Raw genomic sequence first — 16864 nt, forward strand, 5'->3', positions numbered from 1 at the left:
CTGCTCTCGACGTGACCTGAAAGTTTACCCCCGTCGGGGTCCATTTTATCCACGACGTCGGTGATCCGTTTGACCGACTTCGGCCCACTTTACGTGCGTTGATTGCTCGGCTAATTATAGGGGCGGGAATAAATTAGCAATTTTGACGCGAAAAATACGAAGGGGAGCCTGTCGTACAGTCACGTTTTGTTAAGTTCACACGGTCTGCAAATAGACTGCGGGAGCGAACTTTAAGGGTTGATGTAAACTCGTTGAAACGAGGCTTACCCGGTACATGTTCAGGAAGTTAATCATTTTAGTATATTTAGATTTTTGTATTTAAAGAGAAACAGAGTGTGTTAATAATATCATTAGATGGTCTGCTCTTAGGTTCTCCTATTTGGGTTACAGGAGGGAATTCAATTGAGTTGGCAAAAATTCTTATCCCGAATACACCATTAATTATTCATTCTCCATTTCGGCGTAGGACCGGAGGACCCGAAGTGAGGTCGAAACGGAGAATGAATAATAAATATTACGTTCAGAAAACGAATTCCCGCTAACACGATTGAAGCTGCTTCTATTACCACGAAAAAGAAAACAAAACAGCAACCGCATTACCGATACTGTCGACCAAATAAAATTCTAAAGTACCAATTCTTCCTTTAGTCAGAAATAAAACTTTTGCAATTTAAATCTGACAGTATCCCAATCAATCATTTTAACCAAAACATCTTCCAGACCTAACCTTTCGAAAACTGCCTTTCAAAGTACAACCACATTTTATTTACTATTACATCAGTAACAATCGAATGCTGTAAACGAACGAACCTCGTAAATAGTACGACGATCTACTTACCGACTTCCATCCCCGTAGAAAACTCCAAGAACACGAGGAACAAGTATACGTTGAGCTTATCGACTTACCGGTGTGTGCGAAGCAAATTCATTCCGATCGGATGCGCTCTTACTTGTGTGCCCCTCGTTGCAATCGAGCACGAGTTAACGGGAAAAAGGAAGCAACGAAAGGCGTATGTGACATGTAATGAAACGAAAAAGAAATGAGAAGGAAAAAAAAAGGGAAAGGAGTAGCTCTACTCGATGCGCGAGACAGGGCACTCACGTAAGACCACGTTCCGAAGACCCAACGACCTCTCTCGATAATACATCAAGCATCGTGTTCACCCTAGACCTTAAGTGTTAATCGCGAGATGTTGGCACAGTAACCGTGCGCCAAGTATCGCCCGTTTCCGGCGTCACAGTGTTTTCCACCCTTGCACATTGAAATCGATTCGATTAATCGGTACGAAATACTGCGATACCCGCTTACAAGTGACAATTTCTTACATCCCGTTCGACTAAACGAATCACCACACACAGTCACCGATTTCGTTTAGTTTTGTTTCGCGTTCGACTAAAGTGGCCTCAGTCGAGGCAAATATCGCCACCCCGCTTTCAAACGAGGGGTTCCGTCGCTTGAAATCGGGGACAACTGTTACTCCTCCATGCGATCGCACGACGTGGATTTGATTTGGATTAGACGATCGGCGGACCGTGAATTTTATACGTTCGTGGTGTGCGCTGACACATGTGCGACACGTACAGAAGGATATATTTGTATAATATTTGTGCTCCATTTCGGTTAAGTGCATTCTGTATACGGTTAGCAGGTGTTCGGTAATTTGTGTGCTCTACGGATGAGTAAAATTCGCAGTCCAGCGGCAGCGATGAATTATTTAAATTCGACGAATGATAAAATTCAGCAACTCTGGAAATTTCGAGGAAATTTTGATCTTTGCTGAAATGGAACTCGAGCGAAGCTACGTGACTCCTTTTTTTTTTTTATTTTGCGATGAAATAGTCCCAAAGTTGAGAACATCTCCTTGTGGAAATTATTATTATCCTAGAATAACAAGAAAAAGAATTTATTTTCTTTTTAGGGTAATATGAAAAGTCACGATTTCTTTGAAGGGGTGTTTTCACTTCCGGAACCGCTTTGTTGCAAAAGTAGAAGCCAGTGTCGCTCGAATTACATTTTTGCAAGGTTTCGAATTTTTCGGAATTTCGGAGTAGCCGAGCATTTCTCGTCGGTCTGAAACGCGTCGTTTGATCGTATGTAAATGAGAAAATTCAATTTTGCGAGAAGCCAGACGTGTGGAGCGACGGGGGTCGTTCCATGCAGACGAAGATGGACGTCGACACGGTCGAGTTTCTTTTCTAGGGTTGCCAACCGAATCAAGTATCGCGTGAGGTCGTAATACGTGCCCATCTTCATTATGCAAACTGTACTTTTCCGATACGTATGTACGTATATATTTGGGAGGCATGTCAAAACTAATTATGGTAAGAGTTAAGTAAAAAAGTAGATGAAATAATTGGTAAGTATAATCTCTCGTGAATAAATTAATAATATCGAACCAATCGATAGCTAGTTCACCACAAACCATTCGTATATAATATTTTACATGTATAAATATAAAATACGTATATAACTGTATACGTATAAATATATAAAATAAAAATGAAAAAGCTGGAAAACCGAAAATCCTCTCCGAAAAGGTTGGCAACCGTACTACTCCCCCACACACACACACACGTGTGAGAGGAATCGAGATGTCTAAATAGTGGAAACGTTGAATTTTCGGCGACAATGTCGTCGTTTTTCATGTTTCGGGCAGTGGCAGCGAGTTTCCCCCGCACTTTCCCTCGCCTGTTCTTCTTTTGGTACCGCGACGTCGCTCGAAAGAGGTGAGGGACCTCGACAAATTATAATCCGCGGCGTTTGCGCCGCCACGCGAGCAACGGAAAAGGTGGCACACCAATTAATGGAACGGTAATTAGCGACAGCTTTCCAACTGCTGATTAGCCAGCGATTCGGTGCGTTTATTTCCGACCATTGAAAATGCAAAGCTGATATCCGATCTCGAAATTGAATCTCTGGCTTTCAGTCTAAGCAATAGCCTGAAAAATATCCACGTGCTTGCCTCCATTGTTTTCTTTCTTTCAGAGGAAAATGAAATCTCTGCTATTGTTGTTGGTTTGTAGATATACAGGGTGTCCCGCGTAAAAAAGTAGATGAATAGGCGTAGGAATGGACGAAATTTAATTTACATAATGAATGTTGAATAAAATCAAACCCGTGATCGTTCAAATAATTGATAGTAATTTAATTATATTATTACTGAATTACATTATTGAATAATTATGACGTTAAGTCGTTCCTGCCTTAGAACTTCAGATCTACAAATAGATTAAACTTTAATTGTATTACATATTTTGTGAATTCATTTTAGATGATCTATTAACGATAATAGTGATACAGCGCACCCCATATGTCCGCAAACCATAAAAATGAAAGAAAACGCATGCCTGCATGACTCGTCGTGGAAAAGTAATAAGATCTCAACGAGAGTATTATTAAAAACTCGAAAATGGAACTGAACACGGATCACACGCAACGTTTTGCTTACCTCTTTTAATTAAGCTCGGCGGGACGCCAGCTGCGTCGTTTATTTACCGGTGTTTGCCGCGAACTTTTGCATGAGACGCATTAATTGAAACTGCAACACTGGAAGAATTTGTAAACACATGGAACGCGTGAATGCCAAAAACACCGCTGAAAGAACAATCGGTCGAAACGTCAGGTTTCCTTCGGAGCTTTTGACTCGCTGCCACTACGAGCCTAATCTAGAAAACGAAATCCGAACACGTTCCATCGATAATTGCGCTAAACTCTCGTTAATTGTCGCCTGAATGGCTCTGCTCGGTCACTTTTATGGGGAGAAGATAGCGAAATTTTATTTTGAATTCGAGATAGAAATCGCGTATACCATTTAAGGAGAGATGATTGTAAATGAAACGATAAATAGAGAGACAATAATAACGAGCGATGTAAAATATTATTCTTTATTTTCGATTGTATATCTTTCGAATGATATTATTAATCGACGATGACTCTGTTAATTCTATGAAGGTGACAATTAAATGAGGAGTTACTATGCGTCGCATATTACGGCTTCCGTCGTCCACTGATCGAAACGTGATCACATAACGTATGAACCAGGGAGGAGACAGGATTTCTTTCCGAACACCGAATCACACACAAACCCCCGTAATATTCTCTTCGAACCCCCTTTCGTCATTTCCGTCCGCCCGACACAAGCCCTCGTCAACCGCTTCACATCACAAAGAATCAACATCCGTTCGCGATCAAGCGAATAAATATAAATGTACAGCGTGTGTGTCGCATGCTTTGTGTGTACACCATATGTGTGCGTATAACGCACGTGGCTGTGTAAATATTCGATCGATGTGCAACGTGTGTTTGCGATATGTAGATATGCATGGCCCCTGGATCTACGTAACCGGTTCGCAACTCGAAGCTACAAAATCGGTGGGATCGTTAATCTCGTGGCGATCCATCGTGAATTCGCAACGGAGATAATCGACACTGTGTATAGTTCTGCATATTACATTCAACAGCACCGGCTCCATTTTAGTGCAGCATTAGGGAAAACTAAACGGGGTGTTCGGTGATACGTGGGAAAACATTTCAGGGACTGAGAATTCCAAAGTTCGTAGAGACAAATATTGATTAATAAATATTGACGAAAGACTGTTGATATTATTTATGAATGGACGAGGAAAGAATTTCATTTGGAAGAAAAATGATTATAATATAAAGATTGCTGTATCTCTCAAAGGTGGTTAAACGAAGCAAATGTTTATATGAATTTAGCGAATGAATATCTGACATTTTTCTCGCGTATTTTGGGGCACTCTGTATGAAGGACAATCTTCCAAAGTGGCCATTTTGGGACTCTTTGAGAAAGGAAAATGTTTGTACATACATACTGAGATATCAAGGAAAACTAATAATTTAATCGATATCCGGTTGAACAGCTATACTAAATGCATCCAACACTCCTAGTTGATACGTTTCATTCCCGAATTTTTTCGTGCAATTAACAATCCAGCATTTGATTTATTTTTCTTTTCCAACGATTCCGAAAAAATGACCATTTTCGAAAACTGTTCGTCACTGCACTCGTCCTTGTGTCGATTAGAAGTCTGCAGCCGCGTCGGGTGGTTTTAGTTGTCACGCGCGATAGTGCACTTCGGATGAAACAAATGCCTATAGTTTATCGCCGATACAATCGTTTCCGAGGATTCTGCTAGCTCGCGCGTAAACTGTCGAGGTTTACCCGTCGAGTTAAGTCGCTAAAGCGACATCCGGATGTTCGCAGCCCTATGTGAATGCGAATGTGCGCGCACATATCTGTCGTCGGTGACGCGTACTGGTCGATTGCCCTCATCAGCGAGCCCTTCATAATGTAACTCGCGTATTTAACAATGCAAATGCCCCATCGTACATCCATCGAGCTCCGTCCTCTCACCCCCTGAATATACAGGGTGGACGAGGACCGTTGGTGCCATAGGTTTCTTGCTTGAACGTGAATCGAAAACGTGGAATAAACTGTTTTCACATCGACGCTTTGCTTTCGAGGGGATCGATTTTGCGAATTGGTCGTTTGGGAGAAACCGAGATGGACGAAAAGTTTATTTTTAATCACTATTCTAAATTTTCCACGTTAGCAAATACCAGCCCAAGTAGAAGTAATGAATAATGGCTAGGCGTTCACAAAGTGCTATTTTCAAAATCGATTCCTTTCGAAAACAAGGACTCGCGTCGAACAAATTTACCTCCACGTTTCCCATTTACTTTTGCGGAAAAAAATTACTACGTCCACCCTGTATATATTCGTGTAAAGAGTCCTTGCCTGAAAACGTTCCCATTGATCGCGTTTTGTGTGCGCACGCTGTTGATCCTAAACCGGCGACGCTGTCCATACCATGGCTCGCTCCAGATATTTAGTAATCATCGTCGAGCACGATTACGTTGATAAAAGAGTGATTCTTCGTCATCGATCAAAGATTGAGGAAAAATTGCAAGAATTCCAAAGTTAATCTGACCGAAATTATAACTATACACAGTGAAACTATTTTTCAAGGATTTCACGTTGTTGGAAAATTACGTAAACCGATGATATCGATAAACGGAGGACGTCGTTTGATGTGACGAACGTATCAGGACAAAAATCGCGAACATTGAACGACGTGGATCGCGTTCGAATCACCTGTCACCGGTTCAGGATTAATTGTCAATCGTGCATGGGCCGTTAAATTTCAGACAGGTGGAGTCTGTGGAATTTGTTACGCTTTCTAGCCTGATAATTGAAAATGACAATATGATCGATAAACGTATCGTTTCGCGTTGCCAAGTGACGTTTATGAAAACCTCTTCGAGAGCGCAGTGGAAATTCAACGTGTACCGACTGCAACAATGCAGAGATTCAGGATTGAAAATGTGTGAATAGTGTTGAAAGAGGCAGAGAAGGGTGTCTGAATTCGATCGCTCTAAATATTTTTTTTTAAGTAGACTCGTTTAAATAGTATTACATGTGTAATAGTATTACATGTGGTAGATTACAGAGATTTAGTATAAGTAATACGAGGATACTGGAAATTAAAAATTAATTAAAAAGTTTTATCGAGTTGCAAGGGATTGATTGCAAGGTGCGGAGCCATGGCACCAAATGGACAATGCGTAACCCTAATCAAGTATAAATATCAACGCGTTGGCGCAATCAGTATCCGACGATTAGTCTCAATGCACCAGGCATAGGCTTAGCCACAAATCCCTCGAGAATAAACGCTCGAATCGAACCGCCTTCATGAAATATATAGCTCGACAAGTTTAATAAGATCCCCGAGGTGGCAACCTGGGCGTGTATAGGTGAACAGTGGGATGCCAGATCAAACGATTGGATTATCGCTCAGGCCTATAACTTGGCTACTGTCATCTGATACTTTAATAGATGATTCTATTGACCACAATGAGACAAAAGTCAAGAATGAATAGTTTCATTTTAAACTTCATTAAGCTCCAATTTTAGTTTTGCTTTATTATTCTATATATATTCCAAGTTGTCTTATTCAATCTAAAAGAATTTTATTCCAGTCTCGAGCAAGCAAAATTACCCTTATTTTCAGATGTGTCGACTTTGTAACACAATGAATCATAAATCGTGCCGATAAACATCAATTATTCAAATCCCAAGGTATAAATGATATTGTTTGGCTTGTCGAACGATACGTTTCACGATGAATTATATCGAGTCTCGTTGTCTTTCACAGTATGCAAAATGCAGCCGAGTGCCAGTTCTCCGCGGCTATCGCAAAAAGAGGAGGCAGTCAGCCGACGCGAAAGAGAAATAATAATATAGAGCACGTCCGGTCGTGGCGGAAAAACGAAGGGTCCATTTCACGCGCGAAATAAATAGCCTCGGACCGGGATTTTACTGTATTCCTTTTTTCGAAACGTCGCTCGCTCGACTTTCGTCCGTGCTCGTTGAAATTTAAAAAAATTCCAAACGCGAAACGTTGGACGCTGGACGATCGTTTCGATCCCACAGCCCTTGGGAATGGAATCGTTACCACGATGCCCTAGTGGAACCTAGAAAAGGAGCTACCATTTTGTAATTAATTATCAGTAACTCGCGAAGCTTGTTCGGGATAAAATAAAAATAAAAATGTCCATAAAATTAGTATTTTCCTTTTTTTAATTAATATATTCCTTGGCAAGCACTAATACGCACATTTGAAATTGAATAGAGTAAGAGTACAATAAAAAAAATTAATTTCGCCCAAAGAGGACTTCCCAGGTCGATATTGTCCAGCCTTGCTACCGATAAGAGAAACTTCATCGCGTTCGAGATATCAGTTTCTCGGGCATTAAAACAAGTGTCCCGGTCGGAAAACACGAGTCTGAATCACTTAAACGATCAAGATCCCCAGCGATTCCGGGGCGCAGTTAAAGATGCCGCGGAGATAGAAATGGCGGTCGTAAAAGTCAGAACGCTAAACCACGGCTCGTTTGGCTCTCGATCAAAGAGCAACAGATAAGCGGGGAAGGTACGATGCTTGAAAGAAATCACGGGACCGTTTAAGAAGCGACTCAGGACAGACTAACAAGTATCTTTCGAAGAACCCTTCTTACAATTTGCCTTTCTAACTAGAATGACTCGAGGAGATAAGGAAAAGAGTCAAAGACAGAGAAGCGAAAGCTTCCTTTGAGCTTAGACGAGCGTGGTCGGTCTGCGAGAAATCCAATTCGGCTCCGGAATAATAATTTCACGTGTTACTGATTCATACGAGCACTTTGCAAAAGTGAACGTAGAACGTGTAACAGGAGCTAATGATAGGGGAAGACGAATCGAAGATGCTTCGAGAACTGTACCATCCATTTTCAGCTTTACCTCGACAATTTATCTCGGTGTACCTCAGAGTCAACAACTCCAAATCTTTTGGAACAGAGCCTAGAATAAATCTTAGAATACAGAAGCGCATCGAAATGTTTTCGAAACGTCACGAAACGAGCTCGTTTGAAAACCCTGAACCGAACCAGGCGAATAAGCGTGTTTCTCTTCCAAGACTCCGTTCTGTCTTTCGTCGCGAATTTGCTTTCCCTTTTATCTGCCAGACACGCATACCAGACACCCTTCACAACACACCACCACTCCCTTCAGTCTACTCCTTGCACGATTCATGAGGTGATGCTACCGTTCGTAATCTGTGTAGTCGCAAATGTACATGTGCCCGCGTGTTGCCCAATGTAACATAGAAACTAGCGAGATACGGAGCTGTCGCATGCGCACGTATGTCTGCTTCCCGTTTCCTAGCGGATCGACCTAATCGTAGATACGTGCCTGTCTTAATCAAACTTTGACCTTGATAGCTGGATCTGGTACTCAACTCAGAGGAGGGCGGCGACTTGTCGGATTTCATCATGAACGGGGAATGGCACCTGCTAGGTGAGTTTCTCTGAACGCAAGTTTCTGATTGGCGTTTGCTCGATATCGAGATGGACCGAGTTTTTACGTGTGCGCGGCGAGAATGCGGGCTATAAATGTCTAGGGAATAAGTACGGACGATAACCACTGATAAGATTCATTGGTCGAAGCAGCGCTGCGCATCGAGGTGAAATTGAAAGGTTGTAGAAGAATTTAATAAAGGTGTTCTTCGTTGCCAAATTTTAATTGTAACGAAAATAAGGAATACATATTTAAAATCATTTGTGTCTAAATAATATGTTTTTTTTGACGCAATATTTTAAATAATGTTATTTGAAAAGCAGGTACGAAAATTATTAGAAAATGAAATAACGATACTTGAAGTAATATTTTAGAAAATGTTATTTCAAGAGCGCCTAGGGTTGTTCATTATTACAGGGAAAATAGAGAATGTTGCTAGGGGAATTTATATTATTCGCGAAACTGCGGAAGCGATGGAAAGTTTGCGAAGTTTCGCCCCTGGTGTTTGATAATTTCTTTACAGGTGAAATGTTTTTGTAATGTTCAGCTCGAGAAGTTTATAGAATGTTGTTAACATGATAGAGTTTTTTTATATTCAAGTGCAATTTGAAAATTGCTTTATGCAGCTATAAATCTAACTCTACGAGTTAAATACAATATTCGAATAATTTGACTCGCGGCGCTGCAGCCGGCAGTAAAACGAGTCCGTACCTGGTCAGACGCAGCCCATATAGTGACGAATAAAGTTCAATATAATTTATTACCGAAACTACAATCACGGTCTAGGATTAGAAATTTTGCATAGAAACTGAAAAGTGGTATTTTTATAAAAATGGAGAACACTTATTTGGAATACATTTATATTCACCGTTTTATGGATTAAATATTCATGCAACCAGTTCCAAGTATGCAAATTTCATTAGTCAAAAGATAAAATATTGGCCTTCATGTAATATACATGCTTTCACGTAATATTTACATCATGAATAACATACATATTTACTTTAATTACCAAGTATTCTTAATATTGCAAAGAAAGTAAAGAATAACCAGTCTTGAAATGTCTTATACTTCATCGTGCAAGCCTGTTTGAGATCTCGTTTCTAAAATATGAAAGTTTCGCGCAAGAAAGTACTTTCACGTAAACATTATATTATCGTCGGCGTGTTTGCTCACGTCAGAACTGCGGCAGGTCAAATTAAGATAAAGAATACCGAACAAAGGAGAGCACAAAAGAAAACCGTTAAGTTTAATGCACTTCGAGACTGCCTCGCTCATATTGTATTCGGCGTTTGTACGCTAGAGCAATGGTAATATACGTTAATCCTCATTTACGAATCTCTTTGTATTCCGGTGAACGAGATTATGCTACAGACAGGAAAAGGAATTGAATTACTGGCAGGTGGAATTTAGACAAGTTGTTCGGTGTATGCGTTTTTCCATTCATAGATTAGACGGAATTAAATAACAAAGGAAATTAATTCAGAATTGTCCCAAATTAAACTAGAATCATAAATAACGAATTTCCACAACGAAGAGCATTACGGTGTTTCTAAGCGCAATCTCGTTCCAGTTGATGTCTACCATACATTTTTAATTAATCCAGGAGAAACAGGATATTCGATAAGGGAAGATACAAATCTCTGGATCAAATGGGGATAACTATTACGAATTAAAATAAATTGGTTATAGACTACTCATAGATTTTTTTAGACATACCACTCATTCGTGTAGTTTAGTACAAAATATTGTGTTTTAATTGAAGATAAATAATTTAATATTGTAATGATAAATAATTTCGAAATAAACGAAGATTAAAAATTAAGAATTGGAAATAACGAAAGTATCGCGAAAATAAATGTGGTCGATAGAAAATAAGAAACAGGACAGAACAAGTCCAGCGCAAATGATTGTATACGTTCTTCAACGCCTCTTTGTTATTTCTAATACGCGTACTTCAGAATCAATTTACGCATTATTTAAAGGCCCTTTGTTGGCATTCTCTAACGAGATTGCATTGTAAATCGAGATCGACTTGGTTCTAGTACCACTGTGGGATTATCGAAAATCCATTCTCCATTCAACGTCGATTTTAGTGCCTTAATAGACTGCCGCGCTTCGACGTCAGTTACAAGCACTCACGCGTATCAACACTGAGATACGACATAAGTTGCATCGATTCCTCTCGACCACTAATTCCACTCCAACCACAGCACATTAGGAAACGTAGATTTTGCATACTGGATCACAATAGGACAATGCTCAGAAAAATATTTAAACGCTGTACTCGATGGAACTATTCAGTACGTATATATAAAATTTCATATAATATAATTAAATAAAATATTTGAAATTTAGCAAGCGAATTTGATCCATGTACATATGTTGAAATTCATTTTAATTATCTACCTATTCCAACGATTAAAATCCCCCAACTGTCTCGACAGAACCTGATATTTACAAATGAGCACTTTTAGGTGCCATCGTCTCGAGGCACGCGATATTCAGGGCATCGCGTGGCGTCGCCGACACGTAAAGGAATGTTGATGGAAGTCGTTAAGAAGTCACTTTCGTGGTCCTGGAAACACGAAGACGCTCCCGAAGCTCTCTCACGGGTATCGCTGTCGCGCATACCCATGAAGTTTCCAATCGATGCAGCGATTGAACGAGCGCCTTCGCAAGGCTCCTGTTTCGCGGTGCCATCTCGAATCTCACGGCGCCCCGTGGCTATAAAGCCATAAGAAGATCCTTTCTCGCTCTACCCGTCGACACCAGCCTCGGCTCCTCTTTTTCATTGCCCGTTCGAGACTCCGTTTTCCCAGGTCGGCGCCTCATCCGTCCGCGAAACGACCATCACGATCTCGAAACTCTTCCACTTCGTGGGTGAAAACGCGCGTGAAGGAATTCCAAATGCCCTGGGATGAGGAATGGAGTGAAAGCTCGAAGAGAATCTTGCGAATATGCCCGGCGCGAAATTGCATTAACAAATTCTGATTTCTTTGACGCTGATAGGGTGCAGCGCGGCGCGACACCGAAGTTGCTTCGACCCCTAACCTGAATACCTTTCTGTTTCGCGACTACCAACTCATGGAATGCGCGAGTCGTCAAATGAATTAAAGCAAGGATCTCCCGTTTCAAAGTATGAAAAGATTCTCATCAAGATGCTCTATTAAAACCCATCGCGAAGCTTTGCATTTGAGATTTTTCACCTCGATGCGCGGAGAGATGCGAGAAGTTGGAAGATAATCGCGTACCCATCGCGATGGTTCCTCGAATGAAACTGTCGCCTTTTAACGAGCCAAAGATAAACACCGCCTGCACCTGACGCGCACACGCCATCGAGACAATTAAAGATAGCACGGAATAAAGTAGCCGCGGAGCTGTCATAATTCTCGCGAGTAGATCCCGCGCAGCGTTAGGGGAAAATTAGAGCAAAAATACGTGGCGGAAAAGAGTCCCGCCAGCGCAGCAACAAGTGATCGAGCCTGACACTTTCTTATCCGTATTATCGGATTCGATGGGTACGATTCCGTTCGATTGAAAGTAATTAAAATGGCTCGTTCCCTTTAGTGCGATTATTAACGCGACCCGTGGCCGGGTAAGTATACCTCGAGCTCCTTCGTTTAATTGCTATGGTCCTCGCACGTGTCACCGGATGCACCGTATTTGTCGACACTAACTTTTTTTATAGACGGATACGATAGATTCCCTTTTCTGCGCTAGCAGATGTCATTTGTCGCTTGAACATCTGTTAAAAGGAGGATAATATTAGAAAATTACCCGCTTTCAAATTTCTTAAGAAAAATGTTAACTAATTTAATTTAGGTTTTATTAGTAAGAGAAATCTATTAGTAGTGGAGTCACAGAAGCGTGTAATTTGTAGCGAATACAGTGAACGAAAAATCACGAATCCGAGATCAGGAATAAAATTCGTTGACTTACGTTCCTTTGCTTGGGGATCGAATACAGTGGCTGTAATTTATTTCTATTTACCATTTACAGCATTTATTGATATATTAAGCGATCAATTTCAAATTAATAAATGTGCAGATGATTCTAGGAATTAGGACTGACTACAGCTCTTTCTCAAACGAAGATTGAAGGAGTCGATTGAAGAAAGTCTTTCGCCACGTTTGTTGGAAGACACAACCAATACATCTACGTACTAAACTTGTTATTTGTTTTAATGTTGCGACAGAATCCTTTATAGAAATCCGTACTTTTTATCTGTCTGCTCATAAAAGTGTTCAGGTAATAACATCAAGACGTGAGTATTTTATGGAACATCTTTCATTTTATACTACGTACCGTTTTATTCTACAAATCACGTAAACATTCGATACAATAACTCGATGTCCCGTTTCCTACACTATATTCAGAATCTTTTCACAAATATTCAGTCTAAAATCAAACTTTCTAGAATAACCATCCGACAGTAAAATTTAATATCTTTATTTTTAGAGCTCAGCTCACTGAAACTCCAACAGTTCTTAAAAATGACCCTTTACTACAATTTACCCGTGCAATTGAACAAAATCTGCCTTAATCTTCAAAATACGCATAAACATTGCACGCAAAAAAAAAAGTTCCGACTATCGCTCCTTTCTCAAGGAATTGATTCCCAAAGGAGACCCTTTATCTTGAGCCAATGAACAGCTCGGTACCCTAATCCCTCCACGGTCCCTGTTTCCCGAGCAAAGAAGTGTCACTTAATCGCACCAAATTACACGCTGGCGCGATACAACCCCTTGGAACCCTAACGAGTCGTATACGAAACCCCGAAATAAGGACAAACTGTCCTTCGATTTCCCCCCTTCGAGCTTACCCATTCCAAAACTATCAGTTCCCTCTGTATCGGCAATAACGCCGTCTGGGGTTTCGTTGCAGGGATGCCTGGCAAGAAGAACACACTGACCTACCAGTGCTGCCCGGAGCCGTACTTCGACGTCACATTCACCATACAGATCCGGAGGAGAACGCTGTATTATTTTTTCAACCTGATCGTGCCGTGCGTGTTGATATCCAGCATGGCGCTTCTGGGCTTCACATTGCCGCCAGACTCCGGGGAGAAGCTCACCTTAGGTAACGTAACTCGTAGCATGGCTTGCCTGCGTATTACACCAGCCAGACACTGTCTATTCTGTTAATATGTTTCTTCTATCTCGCTCTATCTTCTTTCCGTTGGTATCTTTCGATTGTGTACACATGCGTATCTATTATCTCTCTATCACTATATTTTCCTCTCGTTTTTCCTTTTGTGTATATACGATTATGTACACATACACGGAGTCGTCACGACCGTTTTGTTTTGTCGATCAACGACATTGCGAAACTTTGGATGACGCTTTCTCTATCGTCGTCGATCGCCTCGAACTGTCGAGATACTTTTCATTGGTTGCTCATGGCGCTGTGATGACGAGTTCTGAGATTGTTGCTAGTCTGGAGTCGGTGGTGGATATATGGGGGGTACCGAGAGGATCTAAGGACCCCCGTAGTTGACCCAAGAGAATCTGTGGGTTTCGAGACATTCCTTTGTTCATTCAATTGCTTCGAGCAATTTTCTTATTCTTTGATCGATGTTGCGAAATCGTGAAAATGTTTTTAATTGTTCGTTCGTTTATCTTGGCCCTAGGTGTGGATACAAGGAGGTTACAGAATCTTGAACGACCTTTCGAAGTCACAATAAGAATTTTTCAATTTACTATAAAAGGAAAGTTGTATTAAAAAATATCTGTGTTAAATTTTTGATTACCACACAGTCTTTATTATTGATATCTTCTATTCATCCTGTATACCTCGCCAAAAATCGTCGTAAAAATCACTAAAACCAGACGTTACCAATAAAAAATCACACGATTATCATATACTTCGAATCCTATTCTGGGTCCTAACGGATGTATCCAACCGTGAGATTTCGCCAGGAGTATAGTAATTCCTCTGGTGTCTCGAAGTTCCCGCGGTCGTCTATCCCCCGACATATACCCAACAGAAATAAGAGACGCGCGTAAACGCGAAAGCCTTGTTCGCATTCCTCGCACGAGGTGCACGGATACCATCTTACGCTTTCTCGTAATGCAGCAATATCTATCGGAGCCTTCTGGTTTCCGTTGGTATCCTCGGTCGTCTTACGGTGGCTGCGCCCCGTCGGGGGACCGTCGCGTGATTTCAATTTTGGATGGGACTGCATCCCGCGGATTACAACATTGGAAAATCTCTGCGTTGCACGGCACCATGTGCATTATTCATGCCGCTTCTAACCTTCGCGAGGTTGGAGCGATTGGCTGGAATACATCTTCCGGGAGCGCGGCTCTGGCTGCCAGACCGCGGATAGCCGATTAATTATTCGCCATGACACATTGCCAAGGTAGGAACCGTTCCTAGGAACACGCTCAGAAGAATGCTCTCTTCGACGTGGCGTATGTATTAGATTGCTAGGAAATCGATGTCCGTCTGTACTTTGAATTACACTTTTACAGTGTCCTCTTCTTGTCGTCATATAAAGAGCGCAATGGAGAAATGAAACTTACAGAAAGTAATTTGGATAGACATTTTCACCTCTGATTAAGTATAGGTGGTCCTTACCCTCTTAAAAGGTATTTTATTCGATACCTCACCGAAAATCTACACACCTTTATCAGCAAGAAAAGTTTCGATATAAAACACTCGGTTTCTTTTGACGTAGAAGTGACTAAAATTCCTGTCCCGGATTCGCTCCTTAAATCCACTAAAAGAGCCACCTCCACCGAATCGTTATACTAATCTTTACCTTCACCAAATAACAAGAATGATTAACGCGTAGGGAAACTTGGAAACTCTCCGAGAGCGTCGTCGGCAGCACGCCCCGCTCGTAACGAGCCCTTGAAAAGTGAAGACCCTTGCCTCCGCAAGTTTTGGAAACTCGCAGGTAGATGCTGGTCTTCAGAAGTCAAGCCCAAAGTTGATTACACAAAGTCGCTGGTCATTGTTGGCTCGTCGTTCTCGTTCTCATGCTACAGGGGAAACTTCCCTCCAGCTTGTGATTTATCTTTCACGTAGTCGGGCGCGTTAACCCTGTATTGCATAATGAACCGAATCGGATAGCCGAGAGAAAGAATCCCTCTAAAAATCTCCGAGGAAATTTTACAGGATTCACTGGACTTACAGGACTTGAACCCTTGATGCTTCCCCGCGGAGACATGCACTTGCATTGCTGATTCGGCCACTTGTTGTTTAGCCTCAACGTTAAATAATTCATGAGAATATAGGGTATTCAACCCTGGCCGAGTAAAGTAATATTTTACGGGATTATAAGGAAGGGTGGTTGTGGAAAATTTGATCTTTCGATGTGAAATGCTAAAAGTTGTTCAAGAGAGAGAGACTTGGTATTATTATTTAATATGGTAAGATCGTGTAAACGTTGTCTCAAGTCGAGAAACAAATGAAAACGTAGAAGTACGTAGAATTGAGAAATAATTTCGTTTGAGATGAAACTGCTGCAATAGAGGGTTAAGACGAGGGAGGTTCGAGAATTATTGACACATCCAGGGGATCGTTTTGACCTGCAGCTTTCGATGGAACGTGTAATCGAAAAACGGCACGATGGCTTCCGATACAGACCAATCGTAGTAGGAGCCGTCCCGTTAGAAACATTGACGTCGATTCCAAAGTCCGCTTGATACAGCCGTGGCTGGATTTCACCTTTCGCCGTGTATTCGAAGAGCCGCGCGTGATTGGCCTCACTTATTCCAGCAGTCGAGCTCCATCATTCTTTAATGCCGCTGCTGAGAAGTCTGATTCTCCTGTGCTTCGTCCTGGCACTGGAGATAAAATGCCTTTCATTCGAAATAACCCAATTTCTGAGCGTTCATAATTGTGATGGATTTATGGCCCGAAACGTCGTACTGGAACTCCCAAGACGTTTCCTCATTTATCGCGTTCTAGACGTGGGAGCCTTACTGCGATTTCTTCGCCAATCGTCGACCACTTAGGGTAGATTCAGTGCAATTATTGGAAGTGGTTTTGAGCAGACACAA

The 16864-nt window shown here is 41.4% G+C and overlaps 1 protein-coding gene across 3 annotated transcripts in view; it reads left to right on the top strand.

Moving 5' to 3' along the window:
* LOC128873658 (neuronal acetylcholine receptor subunit alpha-7) overlaps positions 1-16864 on the top strand; it is a 266898-nt gene that overhangs the window by 154980 nt on the left and 95054 nt on the right. For all 3 annotated transcript variants that reach the window (XM_054117370.1, XM_054117367.1, XM_054117368.1), the window contains exons 7-8: positions 8777-8852; positions 13740-13934. In XM_054117370.1, coding sequence (XP_053973345.1) covers positions 8777-8852; positions 13740-13934 — 271 coding nt within the window. The remainder of the gene's footprint in view (positions 1-8776; positions 8853-13739; positions 13935-16864) is intronic.

This window comes from Hylaeus volcanicus, chromosome 3 (genome assembly GCF_026283585.1).
Source record: "Hylaeus volcanicus isolate JK05 chromosome 3, UHH_iyHylVolc1.0_haploid, whole genome shotgun sequence".
Classification (NCBI taxonomy): domain Eukaryota; kingdom Metazoa; phylum Arthropoda; class Insecta; order Hymenoptera; family Colletidae; genus Hylaeus; species Hylaeus volcanicus.